At 48.1% G+C, this 22025-nt stretch overlaps 1 protein-coding gene across 1 annotated transcript in view; it reads left to right on the plus strand.

Moving 5' to 3' along the window:
* The window catches only part of LOC129048849 (ADP-ribosylation factor-binding protein GGA2-like), a 30667-nt gene that overhangs the window by 1429 nt on the left and 7213 nt on the right, over nt 1-22025 (plus strand). Inside the window, 13 exon segments of the mRNA XM_063728404.1 lie at nt 398-482; nt 1075-1150; nt 1994-2092; nt 3638-3761; nt 6700-6803; nt 8645-8725; nt 9283-9420; nt 12442-12523; nt 14668-14793; nt 15553-15675; nt 16518-16546; nt 16931-17061; nt 20376-20533. Coding sequence (XP_063584474.1) covers nt 398-482; nt 1075-1150; nt 1994-2092; nt 3638-3761; nt 6700-6803; nt 8645-8725; nt 9283-9420; nt 12442-12523; nt 14668-14793; nt 15553-15675; nt 16518-16546; nt 16931-17061; nt 20376-20533 — 1356 coding nt within the window.

Raw genomic sequence — 22025 nt, forward strand, 5'->3', positions numbered from 1 at the left:
CATGGATCACCACGCCTGGCTAATTTTTTTGTATTTTTAGTAGAGACAGGGTTTCATCATGTTGGTCAGGCTAGTCTCAAACTTCTGACCTCAAATGATCCGTCCACCTCGGCCTCCCAAAATGCCGGGATTACAGGCATGAGCCACTGTACCCAGCCAGCTTGTTAATTTCCTGGTTCATTCAATCAGCAAATATTCAGTAAGGGCATACCATGTGCCCAGTGCTGTGTGGGGTGGTGGCAGGCAGCGCGGGCACAATTCCTCTCCTTCCAGCTGTCTGCCCACTGGTCTGATCCTGCAGATCTGTGATAAGACAGCTCTTGGCCACCATGTCTATGGGGACGGGTGTAAATTTCTTCTTATTATGTACTCTCTAACTTTATTATTTATTTGACAGACAAAGCCACAGACCCAAGCATGTCGGAACAGGATTGGTCAGCTATCCAGAATTTCTGTGAGCAGGTGAACACTGACCCCAATGGGTAAGGTGACTTCTCACACACATAGTTGACTCTGGGGGCACCCCACACTGAGTGTAGGCCTTTGTCTCTCGAGGCTGTTTTAGGGTTAAGCTCTCTAGGCAAGGATCGGTGGCTCATGCCTGTAATCCCACCACTTTGGGAGACCAAGGCGGGAGGATTGCTTGAGCCCAGGAGTTTAATGTTTAATCTGTGTGGTGTCGCATATTTGGCCAGTTTGAACCCAGAGTTTGATCGCACTTTCTGCTCTAGCATTTCCTAGGCATTTATCACAGCCATACAGGGCCTGTGCTGCTGTGGCTACGCATGGGACTGGGCTGGGACTGGCAGCTTGGAGTTTGGGGGCTGGGGGTTGGCTGAGGGGAGGGCAGTGTGCCCTGGGCAGGAGGAGGAGCTTGGGTGCTATAGGTGCAACCAGGATGGGTGCGAGGTGGCCCTCTCCAGGGCCCCCGCGTGGGCTGTTTGTCAGGCACGCTCCACCTCTGCTTTTGGACACCAGCCCTTGGAAGAAAAGTGATTTTACTGAGCATGCTCAGCCACTCGGGTTAGTTTCTTTTTGCCCGCCCAGAGTCTAGGTCTTTTTGTTTCCCTGTAGCCCCACACATGCGCCCTGGCTACTGGCCCACAAGATCCAGTCTCCGCAAGAGAAGGAAGCTCTTTATGCCTTAACGGTGAGTTTGGCTTGTCTTGTAGCCTAAGCTTTCCTGTCCTTGTGCTATAGAGAGCTGAGAGGTACTTTGCTTCCACGCAGATCCTTTTCACTGGGGAAGGGAGGTCCCCCGAGAGGTTTACCCTCACAGCAGGTTGGAGGAGGGAGATCTGGGCCAGGGTCCCCACCCTTCTTCCTCCTGTTTCTCATCTGTTTCTTCAGGGCAGCATTGAGTCTACTGTGGGAGAAGGAAAGGAAGGTTTCTTTCATTTGCCCTTCTTAGACCAGGGTTGGCAAGTTCATGTGCCCTGTCTAGAGAGGGCAGTTCTAGCACAGGGCCCACTAGCTGTTGGCAGGTATGAGTATGGGCTCAGGATTGCTAGTTTAGGTCTTTGTATATGTTTGAGTGTTTAGATGTTGGTGACTAATTTGCAGTGTTGAAAGCCACAGTATGGACCAGAGGAGGGGTCTGCAGGCTCAGCTTGCCTCTTGAGTGCCAGTGGGTAACATCTGGCTGGTCTTGGGCACTGGATACCAGATTTCTGCCTCTGGGGCGGAGTTGGTTCTTTAGCCACTTTCCCCTCTCAAAGGGTCTCCTTAAAAGGCGGGGTGACCTCAGGGTTTGACATACCCCACTAAGCTATCTCCTGGGCATAAACCTCAGGCAGGTATAGCAAGATTGAACAGGGGACATTTTTTTCTTGATCTGAAAACATCCTCTTCATCAAAACTTCAGTGTCCTCATAGGCTTGAGGCAGGGTTAGCCTTGGTTCCAGTGCAGTCTCCAGCAAGTGATTACCAGCCTGGAGGGGAGCCTGGGACCACTGGCTTTCCACCTTCTCATGGGGGTCCTGTGTCTGTGCAGGTGCTGGAGATGTGCATGAACCACTGTGGGGAGAAGTTCCACAGCGAGGTGGCCAAATTTCGTTTCCTGAACGAACTGATCAAAGTGTTGTCCCCAAAGGTGAGTACCTGGGCTTGGCTCTGCTGACTGTGCCGCACCTACGCCCACTGTCAAATGCCTGGCTCCCTCCTCAGGCCAGAGGCAGGCCCACGCATGGACAAAACCCGCTCCTGCCTGTGAAAGAAGCGCTCTCCTCTCCAAGCTCTAGGAAGAGGCTCTGCTCATTAGCTGACCCCTGCCCCTTCACAGTTCCCTTTTAAGAAGGCCTTGGGGGACATGTGGCCTAGAGGAGATGAGGAACTCCAGCTTGGAGGCACAGGTTCCTGGTAGAGACAGTGAGAGATCCCAGGGGTGGCCTGACGTTTCCTATCACCTCCTGCCTTGTCCTCTGCACCTATCCTCCTGGCACCTGTCTTAGCTCAGCCAGTCTCAGGTAACCAACATTGAGCCCTACCTTGCTGTGTTCCCACAATAGTGCTGATGCTGGCCATGGGTCCTACAGTTCATTTCAGTTCTGACACTCCCCAGAGTTGCATGCTACCTGGACCCCACGCAGTGAGGGCTCAGTGCTGCTTAGGCTTCCTGTGTTTCAGCTGCCAGCCGTGAGTCTCATGTGTCCTCAAGCTGCTGCACTTCTGCATCCCCAGCTGCAGATTCAGGGGTTCCCATGACCCCCACCGCCCCAGATTCCATAATTCCCTAGAATGATTCACGTACACAGGAAAGCACTATACTTTCTATCCCTGTTTTATTGTAAAGGATACAAATGGAAGCAATACGTAGGCAAGGTCTTGGTGGGGCAAGAGGGGACAGAGCTGCTGTGCCCTCTCCTGGACTCTGAGCTTGCCATCCTCCCAACGTAGGTTCAACTGAGAGGCTCTCTGAGCTTCCTTGTTTCAGTATTTTCATCTGAGGTTTTTTTGTTTTGTTTTGTTTTTTTACATATCATTGCTGACTTGAACTAGCACTAGGTTTTATTACCTAGGCATGATCGGTCAAATCATAGGCCACATAGTTGAACTCAATCTCTAGTTCACAGCCCCCTGCCTGCCCCACCACCTTCGTGGGTGGGGGGATGTGAGGGCACGGGTCAGGGGATGGGGCTGAAAGTTTCAGCCGTCTGATCACAAGGTTGATCTCTTTGGAGTGGCCAGCCCTTGAAACTCTCTAGGCACTCACTGTAAGTCATTAGTGAAAACTCAGGTGCACCCTGCGAGTGTGTCTCTTGAACAACAAGACACTCTTGTGACTCAGGAAATTCCAAGGATTTTTGAAGTTCTGTGCCAGGAACGGAAACAAAGACCAAATTTTATTATTATATTCTTGTCCGAGGCAAAAAATGACTGTCCCCAGTGGTGTAGAACAGGCTCTGACCTGGGCTCCTGCATGGTGGGGTTTAGTGTGAGTATTGGGGAGATGAATTCCTTGAATCCCAGGAAGGGCTCCGGGGCTGGGTGCCAGATGGCGTGGCCTCTAGTCTCTCCTCACACTCATACCGCGCCTGGGAGCTTGTGTCTCTGGGCCTCAGCAGCTACCTCTTTAGTTAAAGTGTCGGTCTCCCAAGTCCCTTCCAGATCTAGAATTCTCTTTCCTTTTTACTTTCAGTACCTGGGGTCCTGGGCCACAGAAAAAGTGAAAGGAAGAGTCATTGAAATACTCTTTAGTTGGACAGTCTGGTTTCCAGAAGACATCAAGATCCGAGACGCCTATCAGATGCTGAAGAAACAAGGTCTGACTTGCGTTACTGTGTCTTATTTCCTCTTGTCTAGGCCTGTATCTTCTTGCTATTTCATCTGCCTTATAGTTTTTTGTTGAAAGCTGGACTTCTTATATAAGCCATAGACACTGAGGTAGAGTTTTGATTTTTTTTTTACGCAATAAATCTTTTATCTGCTTACCTTTAAAAGCCATAGGGCAAACCTGGAAAGATGATGTAGGGTTTGCTTTTTTCCCTGTTGCCTGGAAATCATAGGAAACCACAGCATGAAAAAGGTCAAAATACAAGCTACCTATGTCACTAAAGCACTTATTTATCTTTTAAAAGTCTTGTTTGCTTAAAAACTAACCTTTTGGTTTTTTTTTTTTGAGACAAGGTGTTGCCCTGTTACGTAGGCTGGAGCACAGTGGTGCAGTCATGGCTCACTGTAGCCTCGACCTTCTGGACTCCAGCCATTCTCCTGCCTCAGTCTCCCAAGTAGCCGGGACTACAGGCATGTGCCACCATACCCAACTAATTTATTCATTTATTATTATTCTCCCACCCGCACCCCAACACACACACACAAACACACACACTCTCTCCTCTCTTTCTGTCTCTGTCTCTGTCTCTGTCTCACTTGCTGTCTCACTTACACCAAATATTTTTATTTTTTGTAGAGGCAAGGTCTTGCAATGTTACCCACGCTGGTCTCAAACTACTGGGCTCAAATGATCCTCCCACAGCCTCCCAGGCATGAGACACCATGTCCATCTTTAACCTCCTTTCCTGAAATAGTGGAACCTTACTATGAAGTACAGATAAATGCTACCTATGAGCTAGAGTTTGAAAAATACTATTGTGATAAAAGTAACAACGTGCAGACATATAATATTTTATAGTTACAAAAGATCTTTCAGTTCATTTAGTGGATTTATTTTTATTTACTTCTTTTTTTTTTTTTCTTTTGAGACAGAGCCTCACTCTGTTGCCCAGGCTGGAGTGCAGTGGGGCGATCTCTGTTCCTTGCAACCTCTGCCTCCTGGGTTCAAGTAATTCTTGTGCCTCAGCTTCTCGAGTAGCTGGGATTACAGGCACCCGCCACCATGCCTGGCTAATTTTTGTATTTTTAGTAGAGACAGGGTTTCACCATATTGCTCAGGCTGGTCTCAAACTCCCAACCTCAAATGATCCGCCTGCCTCAGCCTGCCAAAGTGCTGGAATTACAGGCATGAGCCACCGCTCCTGGCCATGGATTTATTTTTAATTGACACATACTTATACACATTTATTGGAGTACAATGTGATATTCTGGTACATGCATACAATGTGTGGTGATCAAATCAGGGTAATTGGCATATCCATCAGTGAGGTAAGGAGTTTTTAATCCCTGGAATTGGGTAGAGCTTTCCTTTTGGTAGACAGGATTTGAGCTGGGTGTGAGATTTGTTGTTGCTGTAGTTATTATATCAGACTTCAGATTCCTCTAGTCTTAGCCGATGTTTAGGTTGGGGGATAGTTTGTTAGTTTTCTTCAGTATCTGTTCTCTCAGCTGTAGGTCTTCACTTTCCTCTGCACCTCAGAGAGAGCCTTTCTCCTTGTTCTTGCCACTCGTAGCAGTAGACAGCCATCCCCTGTCAGAGGGATAGGGTGACGGGCAGGGCCAGTCTCTGTTCTGATTCAGCCTGGTTCTTAGGCAGGCACTGCATCCTGGGTCTTGGTAGGATCTGTTTGTGATCCTGCCTCACCCCAGTGTAGATCTGGGCCCAGGACATAATTCCTGCTCCTCCTCCAAGGGTATTAGGGTTTGTTTTTGTTTTTTCTCCCCTATTTTTTCTCTAGCTGCAGTGGGTTCTACCAGTGCTCTAAGGCTGCAGGGTTTGTTACTCTTCTCCCTCTAATCCCACCTTCAGGCCTTCCCGCTGTTTTCGCGAGCTTATTTTCTTTTTGTTGCAGCCTCCAGAAATTCTGTATTCTCTTGGTAGCTCACACTGGCCTGTAGGCAATTTTTAAATAATTCTAGCTTAGTTGTTACTATTGGTATTGCCTTTTGTCAATCCTTGGAGGCTGTTTTTTTTCCTTAGATTTCAGGTTACTTGGTTGTTGCCCTGTGATCTGAGCTCTCTGATGGATTCAGGGAAGCTGTAGGCTGGGCATGGTGGCTCACACCTGTGATCCCAGCACTTTGGGAGTTTGAGGTGAGGAATCACTTGAGGCCAGGAGTTTGAGACCAGCCTGGGCAACATCGCGAGACCCCATCTCTACAAAAAATTTTTAAAAAAAATTACCTGGGTGTGGTGGTGCCCACCTGTAGTCCCAGCTACTTGGGAGGCCAAGGTGAGAGGACTGCTTGACCTTAGGAGTTTGAGGCTACAGCAAGCCATGATCACACCACTGCACTCTAGCCTGGGAGACAGAGCAAGAATCTGTCTCAAAAATAACAAAAATGTTGTGAATTTGCACACTTTCCAGTGTTTTGTTGTTGTCACGGTGGGGGTGATAGTTCCTACCTTTGTGTGCCCTGTTTGGAAGATGGGAATCTGAATTCCTTTTTATGTTGGACTCTTAAGGAACTCAGGTTCAGGATGGACTGTTGTTCCCTGTCACATACACTCAGCATTTTCTGGAGCTTCATCAGGGACCCTCCAGAAACTTTTGATCCCTGGGAGGTTATGTAGCTGGATAAACTGATCCATGTTTTTACAGCATAAGGCCCACAGACTGCAGGCCTTCAGGACTGGCTCTTCTCTGACATAGTTGGCTCTGCTGTCCTGGCCACCATGGTCCCTTGGATTCTCCTAAGAGATGATGCAAAACTTCATTCATACACTGGGTGTTGTCTTTGAAGGCTGTTGACAGTGATTTGCTAGCATGGTATTAGGAACCAGGGGTTTTCAGACTTCATACTGGATTCTGACTGAAGTTTCTGGGTACCATATCGGCGTCTTAACTTTGTAAATTGCGTTTTTAGGAATTATAAAACAAGACCCTAAACTACCAGTGGATAAAATCTTACCCCCACCATCTCCCTGGCCCAAGAGCTCCATCTTTGATGCTGATGAAGAAAAGTCCAAGGTAAGGAAACAGACCTACATGGTGTCTGATCAGACCTTTTCTCTTAGGCACTGTAAGTGCCCTTTGATGCTTGAATCGGAGTGTGGAGGGGGCCAGGTTACATGGGTTCTCCTCTCCAGACAGGCCCTTAGGAGTGAGGTAGCAGAAGGTTTGGGTGCGTTCTTCACGGATAAGTCAATTAATAAGGGCCAGTCTCTGTTTTGATTCAGCCTGGTTCTTAGGCAGACACTGCATCCTGGGTCTTGGTAGGATCTGTATGTGATCCTGCCTTACCCCAGTGTAGATCTGGGCCCAGTACATAATTCCTGCTCCTCCTCCAAGAGTACTTTGTGCCCTCTCTTTGTGCCTTCTCCCTTTTCTGCACAGCCTTCCTTGGGGAAAGAAGGTGCAGAAGGATAGCCCGTGGGGAGTGTGGGTGATGGATGGGTCATGTCCTGTGTGGGTGTGGTGTTGGGGTGGGGACAGTGGAAGAACTTGCTGCTATGTGTTGGTTCAGCTCTTTCTCAGTACCAGTGAGCCCGGCCCTATCCATTTTCCATCCACTATGAACTCCCCAAATTGTTATTCCTTGGACATCAGTATCTAGAGGGACAAGAAGAAGAAGGTGGCCAAGACCCAGGGATAACTATGGTGCCTGTGAGTGGGGAGCCCTTTGGCCTAGTGCTGGCAGTGCTTTTGGTTGTGACTGTTCTTGGTCAGTCACAAGGTCTAGTTCATGGAGCGTCGGAAGGCTACACGCTGCGTACTCATTTCTGCATGGTATGCTCTGCCTGTCAACTGCACCCTCTCCCTATACCCACTCCTTGGGCCTAGATACTCTGTGGCCATCAGGTCCCTGTTGTTAGAACGAGCAAGGCTAGTCTAGGTTCCAGGCCACCTTTCTCCCTGGCTTTCCTCCTGCTTGGTGCCTTAGGTTTGCAGAGGGTGGGAGGAGCTAGGAAGGAGGTGTGGTGTGACTTCTGAGAAAGAATCCTGTGTCACCAGCCCTCATTATGTCCACTTTTCCTGCCATCCGTCCCACAAAGATTGAGCGACTTCTCTGTGCCAGGCATCCTGCTAGGCGCTGGAAATGAAGGGATGAACAAGATCACCAGGGTCTGTCGTGTCATAAAGCACACGGTCCGGGGCAACTGCAGACCTAGTGCCCTCTTGGGCCAGAGAATTCTCTGTTGTTGGGGACTGTCCTGTGCACTGTAGGATGTTCACAGCATTCCTGACTCTACCCACGAGCTGCCAGTAGCACCCCTTCTCTAGTTGTGACAACCAAATTTCTCCAGACTTAGCCAGACATTCTCTGGGAGAAGTAATCCCCCACATCCCCCTACCCCACTGAAAACCAGTGGTGGGCCGGGCGCGGCGGCTCATGCCTGTAGTCCCAGCACTTTGGGAGGCCGAGGTGGGCAGATCGCGAGGTCAAGAGATTGAGACCATCCTGGCCAACATGGTGAAACCCCGTCTCTACTAAAAACACCAAAATTAGCTGGGCATGGTGGCACGCGCCTGTAGTCCCAGCTACTCGGGAGGCTGGGGCAGGAGAATTGCTTGAACCTGGGAGGCAGAGGTTGCAGTGAGCCGAGATTGCATCACTGCACTCCAGCCTGGCAACAGAGCAAAAAAAAAAAAAAAAAAAAAAAAAAAAAAGAAAAAGAAAGAAAAGAAAACCAGTGGTGTATTGGGATAGTCAGAGTGCCTGCATCGTAGTGTCCTTGGGACCATTTGGTGAGATGGTGCATGTAAAATGTATGCGCTGTTGTTAGTGTTAACTCTTCTGTTGCTGCTGCTTCTACTCTGGGCCTGAGGTAGTTGTGGTCTCACCTACTCTTCTTGTTCACTCTCTGCAGCTTCTGACAAGGCTTCTAAAGAGCAACCACCCCGAGGACCTTCGGGCCGCAAACCGGTTAATCAAGAATTTGGTCAAGGAGGTGGGCATTCTTCCAGTTGGTTCAGTAGAAGCAGCATTTGACAGAGGCTGAAGGACAGTACATATGAGCCTATGATTGAGGGGTAGAGGAACGGTTGCCTAGGAGAAAGAGTGGCTCCTAGCCCTGAACTCTGGGGAAGAGCTATAGGCTCCCTCAAGGGCAGCAAGGTGGTGATTGGAACCAGAAATCCCGCTGCCATACTTCTCAGCTGCTTTCATCCATGCTGCTCAAAGCATTTCCTAGACACCAGCTTGGGTCCCAGCAACAGGTATTGGTATGGACAAAGTCCAGGTTTAGGAATCTGCTTTTCAGAGGGCTTGAGGCTGGTGGCACAAAGGCAGAGGTCACGGTCACCAGTCCCCAAACTGCATTTTCCTCCCCAGGAATTCTGGGCTTCTGAGTATTTTTTCACCCACTATGTGAGTTCTCCCATGCACTTAACATCCTGGCGATGCCCCTGAGCGAGCTCTCTCAATAGTGACTCTTTCCCATCCCTTGTTCAGGCTTCAGCCAGGGTTTCTGCTCCCTCACTCCCATCCTCCTCTTTTTCCCAAAAGGAACAAGAAAAAGCAGAGAAGGTGTCCAAGAGGGTCAGTGCAGTGGAGGAAGTGCGAAGCCATGTGAAGGTGCTGCAGGAGATGCTGAGCATGTACCGCAGGCCAGGGCAGGCCCCGCCCAACCAGGAGGCCCTGCAGGTAATCTTCAGGTGTAACACAGGGTGCTGCACGTGTTTACTAAAGTGGGTTTGAAATGCTTTCACCTGTTTGCACCCATGAAGCCATCTCAGAGTCAAGACAGTAAACCTATCTGACACCTCCCCAAATGTTCTTGTGCTGCTTTGTCCTCCCTTCGTCTCTCCCTTGCTCCCCAATCCCCAGGCAGCTGCTAATTTGCTTTCTGTTCTGATTGGCTGACAACTCCCAGACTCTCGTATAAATGGAATGACGCAGTACATAACCCTCTATTTTTGCTTGGTTTCTGGATCTCACTTGAGAGCCATTCACGTTGCTGTGTGTAGCAGTAGCTTGTTTCTTCTTATTGCCGGGTACTGTCCCGTCACCTGGATGTACCACAGCGTGTACCTGTTGATGGGCCTTGCGTTGTTTCCAGCTTTGGGTGATTATGAATCATGCTGCTGTAAACAATTGTGTACGGGATTTTGTGTGAACATCTATTTTCATTTCTTGTGGGTAGATGTCTGGGATTACTAGGTCATGTGCTAAGTATATATTTAACTTGTTAGGAAACAAAGTGGCTAAGCTATCTTCACGGGTGATTGCACTATTTTATGGTCCTAACAGCAGCATATGCAAGTTCTAGCTTCTCCACATCTTGAGATCTTGGATCTTATATAGCATCTTTATTGAGATAATTAACATACCATAAAAGCAACCATCACACCTACCTAGTTATAGAATTTCTTAATCACCCCTAAAAGAAACCTTGTACCCATCAACAGTCATTCCCCCTTTCCCAAACACCCCTTTCCCCAGTCCCTAGCAACCACTAATCCACTTTCTGTCTCTCTGGATTTGCCTATTTGGATGCTTCGTCCAAGTGCGGTTACACAATACGTGGGCTTTCGTGTCTGGCTTCCTTTACATAGCCTAATGTTTGCAGGTGCATCCATCTGGTAGTATGTGTCACTGCTTCATTCCTTTTCATGGCTGGATAGCGTTCCATTGTGTGGCTATGCCACATTTTGTTTCTCCATTTACCAGCTGATGGGCATTTGGGTTGTTTCTACTTTTTGGCTATTACGAATGATGCCTTTGAATTATTCATTACGAATAATGACTTTGAACTTTGTCCAAGTTTTTATGTGAACATAGATTTTAAATTCTCTTGGGACTATACCTAGAAATGGAATTGCTGGATCTTGGGGTAACTCCATATTTAACATTTTGAGGAACTGCCAAACTGTTTTCCAAAGTGGCCGTGCCATTTTGAATTCCCAGCAGCAATGTATTGGCTCCAGTTCTCTGTATCCTGCCAACATTTGTTGTTATCTTTTGATTGGAGCCCTCCTGGAGGGTGTGAAGTGCTGTCTCATTGCAACTTTCTGCTTCTTGATGGCATTTCCTATGCTTATTGGCAGCTTGTACATCTTAGGAGACATGTCTGTGCAAATCCATTGCCCATCTTTTGGATTGTCTTTTTATTTTTGAGTTACAAGCGTTTTTTTTGTATATTCTGGATACAGGTTCCCTATCAGACAGTTTTCTCCCATCCTTTGGGCTGTCTTTTCACTATTTTGATATCACCTTTTGAAGCGGGGAAGTTTTGTTTTGTTTTTTGAGACAAAGTCTCGCTCTATCGCCCAGGCTGGAGTGCAATTGCTTGATCTCAGCTCCCCACAACCTCCGCCTCCCGGGTTCAAGCAATTCTCCTGCCTCAGCCTCCTGAGTAGCTGAGATTACAGGAATGTGCCAGCACGCCTGACTAATTTTGTTTGTTTCTTTTTTTTTTAGTCGAGACAGGGTTTCTCTATGTTGGTTAGGCTGGTCTTGAACTCCTGATCTCAGGTGATCCGCCCACCTCAACCTCCCAAAGTGCTGGGATTACAGGTGTGAGCCACCGTGCCTGGCCAGTAGAGACAGGGTTTCACCATGTTGGCCATGCTGGTCTTGAACCCTGACCTCAGGTGATCCACCTGCCTTGGCCTTCCGAAGTGTTGGGATTACAGGCATGAGCCACCATGCCTGGCCTTTTTTTTTTTTTTTTTTTAATGTCTTGCTGGTGCTTTTGTTATCATATCTAAGAAACCACAGCCCAGCCGGGCGCAGTGGCTCATGCCTGTAATCCCAGCACTTTGGGGGGCCGAGGCAGGTGGATGACCTGAGTTCAGGAGTTCAAGACCAGCCTGACCAATATGGAGAAACCCCGTCTCTACTAAAAATACAGTATCAGCCGGGCATGGTGGTGCATGCCTGTGATCCCAGCTACTCAGGAGGCTGAAGCAGGGGGAATCATTTGAACCCGGGAGGTGGAGGTTGTGGTGAGCTGAGATCACTCCATTGCACTCCGGCCTGGGCAACAACAGCGAAACTCTGTCTCAAAAAATAAAACAAACAATCAAAAAGAAACCACAGCCCGTCTGTGCCAGGTTCAAGGCAGCCATGCTGTTGGACTCCCTTGGAGCTCTGTTCTCCACCTCCTTCTGCAGGTCTGTTTCAGCCATCTCCCTCTGCATTCCAGTTTTTTTTTTTTTATGTTTCTCTGCACAGGAGGAGAGCCAACCTCCACATAACTTCTTTATTTACCTGTCCTTCCACTTCACAAGATTAGTAGAAATGAACTACTGTCTTTCCAAATTCCTAAGAGAAAGCCTCCCGAGTAGCTGGGATTACAGGCACCCGCTAACTTTTGTATTTTTAGTAGAGACAGGGTTTCACCATGCTGGCCAGGCTGGTCTTGAACTCCTGACCTCAGGTGATCTGCCCACCTTGGTCTCCTAAAGTGCTGGGATTACAGACATGAGCCACTCTGCCCGGTCAGATTCTTTTATTTTCAAAAATCATACACTTGTAGCCTGTAGTCTTTTCCTGAAACTCTGCCATGTTACTTCAAAACTGCAGTCTCTAAGTCAGGACCAATGGGAGGCCTTCTGGAGCCCCAGACTCTGCCGTCTGCCTGATCGGAGGCTCCTGGGGCCCTGGAGGGGGGCTTTATGGTGTGCCCGGGCGTGTGTCATGAACCAAGCTCTGCTCTTTCAGGTCGTGTATGAGAGGTGTGAAAAGCTGTGGCCCATGCTGTTCCAGCTGGCGAGTGACACCACTGATGACGATGATGCACTCGGTAAGTTTTCTTTCCTTGGGTGTAGCTAGCAGCCCAGTTGCAAGACAGACTCGGTCCCTCCTGTCACACTGCTGTGCCAGGAACAAGACAGAGTGGACTTTAGGTTCCGTGGAGTTTGGGCTTGGGGAGGGTGTGGCCTGAGTTGCCTCAGAACTGACTTCTAGCAGGATCCAGGCTTTAGTAAGAAATCAGCAGCAGGTCTAAAGCCTGAAAAGGGGTGGAAATTGGCCATGGAGATTGGGGTGTGAGAGGTAGAAGAAAGATCCCACTTGGAGGCTTCAGGAAAAGCTGACCAATCGCAGGGGCCAGAGAAACAGCTGCGGGTGGTGTCTCCAAGGGATTACGGGCTTTTGTACCTTCAGGGGCCAGGTAGGTCACCTAAGAGGGCCAGGCCGATGGGAAATGGAAGGTACATCTGTAAGGAAGTGGAGAATTGTCCACAGTTACTAAAAAAAAATGTTAACTCTTTATTATGGAAAATCTCGAAACATGAGAGAGGGGAATAGTAAAATAAATCCTATGTATTCTTCACTCATCTTTAATAATTACCAGCTCATAGCTGATTTTTTTTATCTTGTGTCATCTGTACCTCTGTACCCACCCATTCCCTAGTCTGTTTTGAAGCAAATTCTAGACGTTTCTTTTTCTTTTAATTATTTTTGAGATGGAGTCTCGCTCTCTCGTCCAGGCTAGAGTGCAGTGGTGCAGTCTTGGCTCACTGCAACCTCTGCCTCCCAGGTTCAAGCCATTCTCCTTCCTCAGCCTCCCAAGTAGCTGGGATTATAGGCACCTACCATCACGCCTGGCTAATTTTTGTATTTTTGTAAGATGACGTTTCACCATTTTGGCCAGGCTGGTTTCAAACTTCTGGCCTCTAGTGATCCGTCTGCCTCGGCTTCCCAAAGTGCTGGGATTACAGGCGTGAGCCACAATCCCCGGCCTCTGGACATTTCAAAATAATCAAAGATTCCGTCAGTGTTCAGATTTCCCTGATAAAATTTCTCCTTAATCATCTCTTGCTAACTTAAAAAAAAATTGTTCTAAGTCAGACATAAAAGAAAAGCCATACTGTATAATTGGTTTATATTTCTTCAGTCTCTCTTAGTGGATAGCACGTGCATGCCCTCTGCAATCCTTTTTCCTTTTTTTGAGACAATCCCACTCTGTTGCTCAGGCTGGAGTCCAGTGGCGTGCTCAGCTCACTGCAGCCTCTACAGCCTTTACGTCCTGTGTTCAAGCTATTCTCATGCCTCAGCCTCCTGAGTAGCTGGGACTACAGTTGCGCACCACCACACCTGGCTAATTTTTGTACTTTTAGTAGAGATGGAGTGTTGCCATGTTGGCCAGGCTGGTCTCAAACTCCTGGGCTCAAGTGATTTGCCCACCTTGGCTTCCCAAAATGCTGGGATTACAGGTGTGAACCACCACGCACAGCCTTTTTTCCTTGAGTGAAAATAGGCCCTCAGAATTGAGAGTTCTCTTGGTCTCAGTTTTGTTCGTGGCATCCCCCATGATGCTGCTAATGTTCTGTTTCTGATATTTCTTTTTTTTCTTGAGATGGAGTTTCGCTCTTGGTGCCCCGGCTGGAGTGCAATGGTGCGATCTCAGCTTACTGCAACCTCCGTCTCCTGGATTTAAGCAATTCTGCCACCTCAGCCTCCCGAATAGCTGGGATTACATGCACCCGCCACGGCTGATTTTTTGTATTTTTAGTAGAAACTGGATTTCACCATGTTGGCCAGGATAGTCTCGAACTCCTGACCTCAGGTGATCCACCCGCCTCGGCCTCCCAAAATGGTGGGATTATAGGCATGAGCCACCAGCTTCAGGTTCTGAGTTAAAGTTAAAAGTTTGTTATTGAAAGGGCCTTAATTTGAGTGCTTACTGCTGGCCATTACTCTGGACAGTACAGGTGTAGAAGGTGAACAGATTTGCTTCCTTCTGCATTGAGAACTACTAACATGTTAGGACTTGGGTTAACTGACTAGGCCTGATAGGGTCCGATGACACAATCTGGGGACAGGAGGTGTGGATAAACTGAACATAGTCGAGCCATATGAAGGCTGTTTTATGGAAAAGCTTAGAAAAGACTGAGATTGTTGGTTGCCAAACCAGGGGGTTCTGAGTCTTCCCTCATTCTTCAGCGGAAATTCTCCAGGCAAATGACCTCCTCACCCAAGGAGTTCTGCTGTACAAACAGGTGATGGAGGGCCGGGTCACCTTTGGAAACAGAGTGACCAGCTCATTGGGAGACATCCCTGTCTCCAGAGGTATGTTTGAAAGCTTCTCCTTGCCTTCTCTGCCTTGGGGCAGCCTGCAATTCCCAGAAAAGAAATGGGTCCTAAACATATTCTGGGTTAAGGAATAGAAATGAGAGAACTCGCCCTTTGTTCCTCTTCCTGTGAAAGTGGGTTTCATGATGCCACACCCAGCCTTAGGAATTGTCATGAGCTGGTTGCCAGGCTGGACCCCAGCTTTGACTACACACAAAAGCAGATGGCTAAGCTGTGCCTGCGTTTGAATTCTCATAAATGCTTACATACAGGAGCTAGAGACAAAAGAAATGGTCTTCCTTAGTGGCTCCTAGTGCCAGGTCAGCTGTATCAGAATCACCTGGAGCACTGGTTGAAATGCGGTCCCTGGCTTGGACCTTCTGAATCAAGACTGCTTGGAGCTGGGCCTGGAGGTCTGCGTCTTTCCAGCACTGTGGGTGATTCTGATCAGCTGTGGTCAGAAGCCTCAGAATGGCCTGAGCTGGAGAAGGCTGAATCTGCTTTCCTCCAGGGTGATGGGACCTTTGCAGGAGGGCCGGTGATCTCTGGGGTAGGAAGGCAGGCCTTGGCTCCCTCTTGTCGTGGATGCCAGCTGAGCTGTGTGTCAGGACACTCAGCTTAGTGGAAGGTTCTTGGAAGGGCAGGGAGGGCATTACCATTTGATTGGGAGGTGGCCTGAGGGAAGCTGATAGGATTTATGTGGAGACTTCGCTTTCATGTCCAACTGACTTCTCTTCCTAACCCTGGGCTTTCTAGTCTTTCAGAATCCAGCAGGCTGCATGAAGACCTGCCCCCTGATTGACTTGGAGGTGGACAATGGACCTGCGCAGGCGGGGACTGTGGTGTCATCTTTGCTTCATCAGGACCTGGCAGCCTTGGGTAAGGGCAGGTGCTTGTGGGGAGTAGGCACAGGATGGGTGCGAGTAGGGGAGTGAGCTGGTTCCCTTCGCAGAGCACATGCCTGCTGCTGAGGGAGTCGAGATGGTTGTGAATAGCTGGTTCCCTCTGGGAGCATGTGCTTGCTGCTGAGGGAGTCAGGATGGGTGTGAGTAGGGGAGTGAGCTGGTCCCCTTGGGAAGCACATGTCTGCTGCTGAGCAGTCAGGAAGAGTGTGAGTAGGGGAGTGAGCTGGACCCTTGGAGAACACGTGTCTGCTGCTGAGGGAGCACATACCTGCTGCTGAGGGAATCAGGGTGGTTGTGAGTAGGAGAGTGAGCTGGACCCTCAAGGAGCACATGCCTGCTGCTGAGGGAATCGGGATGGGTGTGAGTGGGGGAGTGAGCTGGTTCCCTCTGGGAGCAAGTGCCTGCTGCTGAGGGAATCAGCAGGGTTCTGAGTAGGGGAGTGAGCTGGTCTCCTCAGGAAGCACATGCCTGCTGCTGAGGGAATCAGGGTGGTTGTGAGTAGGGGAGTGAGCTGGTCCCCTCAGGAAGCACATACCTGCTGCTGAGGGAGTCCGGGTGATTGTGAGTAGGGGAATGAGCTGGTTCCCTTGGGGATCACATATCTGCTGCCGAGGGAATCAGGTGTTCTGGGCAGTTCAGAGGGTCTCCCTTGCATATTAGTCACAGATTGGCCATGGACGAGTCGCATGACCTTCAGTAAGTTGCTTATTTGTCTAGACTTTCTGGATGTCCTAGAAAGGATGGGTGTGGCATTACTCTTCATCTTGAAGCAGGTGGAGTTACTGTTAGGCATCTCACTCTACTCCTTTCTTACAGGAATCAGTGATGCTCCTGTTACAGGCACGGTAAGGATGCCCTTCCCAGGGCCTGGAGAGAGAAGGGGAGGGTCTCAGACCTGCCCTTGTGAGGCAGCACTGCCTGGTAAGCAGAGAGGTGCTCCTGCACTGTCCTGGTGGGATCATGGCCTTGGAGGTCCAAAGCCTCTTCCTCACCCATAACTGTCTGGCTGGTACCCTGGAGGGAGACAGGTTGCACCAGTTGCCTACTTCCTGGAGGTCTGCCCAGGAGCTTCATGTGATCTTGCCCTTTCTTTCCCCTCTTGCCCCAAGTGATGTCACCAGTCTGGGCCACAGCAGCTTGGGTGGGCTCAGGAGAGCTGTGCCTTAGTTTTACTGTGGCTGATGGTCATTCATACCCTGGTCTTATTTTAGCCATTCCTGATTTGACAGGGTTCTGGTCAGAATTGCTGTGAGGAAAAGAGGAATCCCTCCCTCATGCTGCCAGGCGGTGACGTTCAGAACCCTTCTGCAGACAGGAATTTGTTGGACCTCCTCTCACCACAGCCAGCTCTGGGCCCTCTGTGAGTCTTCTGGGCAAAGGGACTGGGAGAGTGTGGCTCCTGAGTGCGGTTCCTTCTCATGGGACAAGGGCCAGAGAATGGTGCTCTAAGACAGCCTCTCGCCCTGGAGAAGCATCTTTCTTTCTTTTTTTTTTTTGGTCTTTTTTTCTTTTTGTTTTAGACGGGGTTTCACTCTGTTGCCCAGGCTAGAGTGCAGTGGCACAATCTCGGCTCACTACAACATTTACCTCCTGAGTTCAAGCGATTCTCTTGCCTCAGCCTCCCGAGTAGCTGGGATTACAGGCACACGCCACCATGCCCAGCTAATTTTTTTTTTTAATTTTTAGTAGAGACGGGGTTTCACCATGTTGGCCAGGCTGGTCTCAAACTCCTGACCTCAGGTGATCCATCCGCCTGGCCGAGAAACATCTTTCTATTGAAAGTTTAGGCCAGGTGCGGTGGCTCATGCCTTGTACTTGTTTTCACACTGCTGATAAAGACATACCCAAGACTGTGTAATTTAAAAACAAAAAGAGGTTTAATGGACTCATAGTTCCACGTGGCTGGGGAGGCCTCCCAGTCATGGCGGAAGGCAAAAGGCATGTGTTTTCTTTTTTTGTTTTTTTTTTTTTTGAGATGGAGTCTTGCTCTGTCGCCCTAGGTGGAGTGCAGGGGTGCGATCTCAGCTCACTGCAACCTCTGCCTCCCAGGTTCAAGCGATTCTTTTGTCTCAGCCTCCTGAGTAGCTGGGATTACAGGCGTGTGCCACCACACCCGGTTAATTGTTTGTATTTTTTTTAGTAGAGATGGGGTTTCACTGTGTTAGCCAGAATGGTCTCAATCTCTTGACCTCATAATCCGCCCGCCTTGGCTTCCCAAAGTGCTGGGATTACAGGCATAAGCCACCGCACTCAGCCAAAAGGCATGTCTTATGTGGCGGCAGACGAGGGAATGAGAGCCAAACGAAAAAGGGTTTCCCTTTATAAAACCGTCAGGTCTCATGAGACTTACTACCATGGAACAGTATGGGGAAACTGCACCCATGATTCAGTTATCTCCTACTGGGTCCCTGCTACAACATGTGGGAATTGTGGGTGCTACAATTCAAGATGAGATTTGGGTGGGGACACAGCCAAACCATGTCATACCTGTAATCCCAGAACTTTGGGAGGCCAAGGCAGGTGGATCGCTTGAGCCCTGGAGTTCAAGACCAGCCTGGGAGATATGGCAAAACCCCATCTCTACAAAAAATACAAAAATTAGCCAGGCGTGGTAGGTCATGCCTGTAGTCCCAGCTGCTCAGGAGGCTGAGGTGGAAGGATCACTTGAGCCTGGAAAGTCGAGGCTGCAATGAGCCATTACCATGCCACTGCATTCCAGCCTGGGCAGCAGAGTGAGACCCTTTCTCAAAAAAAGTTTAATATGCTGCTTCCCTTTTCTCATTTTACTTCTTTTCCTAAGTCATAGGAAAATACCTGCTTTGGCCAAGACATCTGAAAAGAGGTTTATTTAAGGACTAGGAGTAGTAGAACATGAGGTTTTCGCCATTTGTTTTCGTTTTCCCTTCTAATAACCATATAATTGAAGTTAAGCAAAATTTGATCCATGGAGAAATATACAACAAAGTGCAAAGTGCGACTCCCTAAAAACAAGGTTGAATGTTTCTTCTTTGCTTTTTTTCTATACATGTAGTGGTACATTCCTGTGTCTTGTTACACAAACAGGATTTTAATTTATAAACTGCACTCCAGCATGACCTTTTCATATTATATTATATCTGTGATGCATTTCATATCAGTTTCTATAAATATGCCTCAGTCTTAATAGCTACATTACAATTTATTGCATGGATGTATTTGATCATTTCCCTTTTGTGGACATTTACATAATTTCCAGTTTGGAGGTGCTTGGGGGAGTGCCTTATAGTATAGATCCCTGAAGGGAGAGGTTCTCTAAGGTGTGAATGTAACAACATTTTCATAGATCCTGTCCCTTTGCCTCTGGAAAAGTGCAGCTTACCTTCACCCAAACAGCCTGAAAGTGCCCATGTTCCTGATAGAAACCACCAGGCTCTGGCAGAAGTGGGATGTCCTGGGAGTTCATTCCCATTTGCCACCCAGAGGTCATTTCTTTCAGTCTTCTTTTTTTCAGCCACTCGGGCAGGGTGGGTTATTTCTCCTCTCGGGACTTTAGTTTTCTAAAATGTTTTCAGTTTGTGTCCCAAATGGACAAAATCATGGAGTGGATAGTAGCTGGTGTAATTTGTGTATCATCTGCCTGGCTCAAGTCCCTCTGTGATCACACCTGGGAAACAACCTAACTGAGCTACTTATTGTCAGGGACTGCCTGACAGGTACAACATGAGCAACCTTCATAACAAAGGCTCTAGGTTATTGGGTTCTTATTATGTGTGGACATTTTAAGTGCTTTTCTTTCTTTCTTTTTTTTTTTTTTTTTCTGAGATGGAGTCTCACTCTGTTGCCCAGGCTGGAGTGCAGTAGTGTGATCTCGGCTCACCACAACCTCCGCCTCCCAGGCTCTAGCCATTCTCCTGCCTCAGCCTCCTGAGTAGCTGGGATTACAAGCGTGCGCCACCACCGCCTGGCTAATTTTTTATTTTTTATTTTTTTAAAATTTTTGTATTTTTAGTAGAGATGGGGTTTCACCATGTCGGCCAGGCTGGTCTTGAACTCCTGACCTCAAATGATCCACCTGCCTCGGCCTCCCAAAGTGCCGGGATTACAGGCGTGAGCCACCATGCCCAGCCTCTAAGTGCTTTTCATACATTGTCTCATTCGATTCTTATAACAGCCCTAGGAGGTAAATTACTTCTGTTATTCCCATTTAACAGATGAGGAAGCTGAGGTATGAGTTCGATTACTTGACAAAAGTCATATAACATCTGGCGCATTAGCTCATGCCTGTAATCCCAGCGCTTTGGGAGGCCGAGGCGGGCGGATCACCTGAGGTCAAGAGTTTGAGACCAGCGCGGCCAACGTGGTGAAACCCTGTCTCTAATAAAAATACAAAAATTAGTCGGGCGTGGTGGCAGGTGCCTGTAATCCCAGCTACTCAGGAGGCTGAGTCAGGAGAATCGCTTGAGCCTGGGAGGCAGAGGTTGCAGTGAGCTGAGACTGTTCGACTGCACTCCAGCCTGGGCAACAGAGCGAGACACTGTATCAAAAAAAAGGCATATGACATTTAACTCTGCGTGTGTGTGTGTGTGTCTGTGTGTGTGTGTGTTATTTTTTCCTTGTTCTTTAATAAGCCTAACCCAAATTCCAGGAAATCGGTACAATTTTTGCTGATCTTTGATATTTTTTATTTCTTTGTAGGAATTATGTTTCGCAGAAAAGTGTCCCCAAGGAAGTGCCACCAGGTACTAAGTCCTCTCCAGGTTGGTCCTGGGAGGCTGGCCCGTTGGCTCCTTCCCCATCTTCACAGAATACACCTCTGGCTCAAGTGTTTGTCTCTTTGGAGTCTGTTAAGCCCAGTAAGTACAGTTTCACTCCCCACCTTTTTTTTTTTCCTGGGAATCTATTAGGTTCCCAGCTTTTTCCACTCCAATTTGGTAGAAGTGGCCCTTAAATTTGGTTGATAAATGGGAGAGATTTTGCATGAGGGCAGAAAGTAAGAGGTTGTGGCCAGGTATGGTGACTCATGCCTGTAATCCCAGCACTTTGGGAAGCTGAGGTGGGAGGATCACTTGAGGCCAGGAGTTTGAGACCAGCCTGGGCAACATAGCCTTGTCTCTATTTGGGGGGGAAGAAAAAAATTGGGAGGCCAAGGCAGGTGATCACTTGAGGCCAGGAGTTCCAGACCAGCCTGGCCAACATAACGAAGCCCTCTCTCTACAAAAAATACAAACATTAGCTGGGCATGGTGGTACATGCCTGTAGTCCCAGCTACTTGGGAGGCTGAGGCAGGAGAATTGTTGAACCCAGGAGGTAGAGGTTGCAGTGAGCCAAGATCATGCCACCACACTCTAGCCTGGGTGACAAAGTGAGAGTCCGTCTCCAAAAAAAAAAAAGTTTGCTTCTTTGTCTTTTAGCTGATTTCTTAGTCTTCCTTAGTATTGACACTGTCAAGGATATGGGCAGGCAGAATTTAATGAAAAGGCTTACTTAGGCACATAATGTTCATTGATTTGGGATTAAGAAGGGAATGTTTAATGTGGCCTGAAATGACTGGCAAGAGGTAGAATTCAAACGAGTGGATGAATTTGGCTAGTGATCCTCCTTCTCTAGGGATCCTCATTAAAGCAGAAAAGTAGATATTATCTCTGTTAAAAGGGAAGGAAATGGAAGGCTCAGCTAATTAAGGTGCCTACCATCTCTACACTAGTATGCAGAGCAGGACACAACTCAGGTCGTCTGTTCCAGGGCCTGGGCTCTTTAGCACAGAGCCCTCCTATGGCTCTTTGTGGTGAGGTTAGATTGCAGAGAGCCCTGAAAGCCAGGCAGACAAATTTATAAATAAACAGAGTTGGTAAACAGTGGGAGCTCTTTGCACATTTCTTTACTGATTTTTGATTGAAGAAATAATACATGTTCAATGTTAATTTTCTGAATTCAATAATTGTACTGTAGTTACGATGTTTACATCTGGGGAAGCTACATGAAGCGTATATAGAAATTTTTGTATTAGTTTTATAACTTTTTATAAGTCTGAAATTATTACAAAGCAAACGTTAAAAAATAAAAAAGTTAAAAACAAAAATACGTGTTCAAAATGTAGAGTTTTATTAAAGATAAAATAGGCCAGACACAGTGGCTCATGCCTGTAATCCCAGCACTTTGGGAGGCCAAGGCGGGCAGATCACTTGAGGTCAGGAGTTCAAGACCAGCCTGGCCAACATGGTGAAACCCTAAAAATATAAAAATTAGCTGGGTGTGGTAGTGTACACCTGTAATCCCAGCTACTCAGGAGCCTGAACCAGGAGAATCACCTGAACCCAGACGGCAGAAGTTGCAGTGAGCTGAGAT

This window comes from Pongo abelii, chromosome 9 (assembly GCF_028885655.2).
Source record: "Pongo abelii isolate AG06213 chromosome 9, NHGRI_mPonAbe1-v2.0_pri, whole genome shotgun sequence".
In the NCBI taxonomy this organism is placed as follows: domain Eukaryota; kingdom Metazoa; phylum Chordata; class Mammalia; order Primates; family Hominidae; genus Pongo; species Pongo abelii.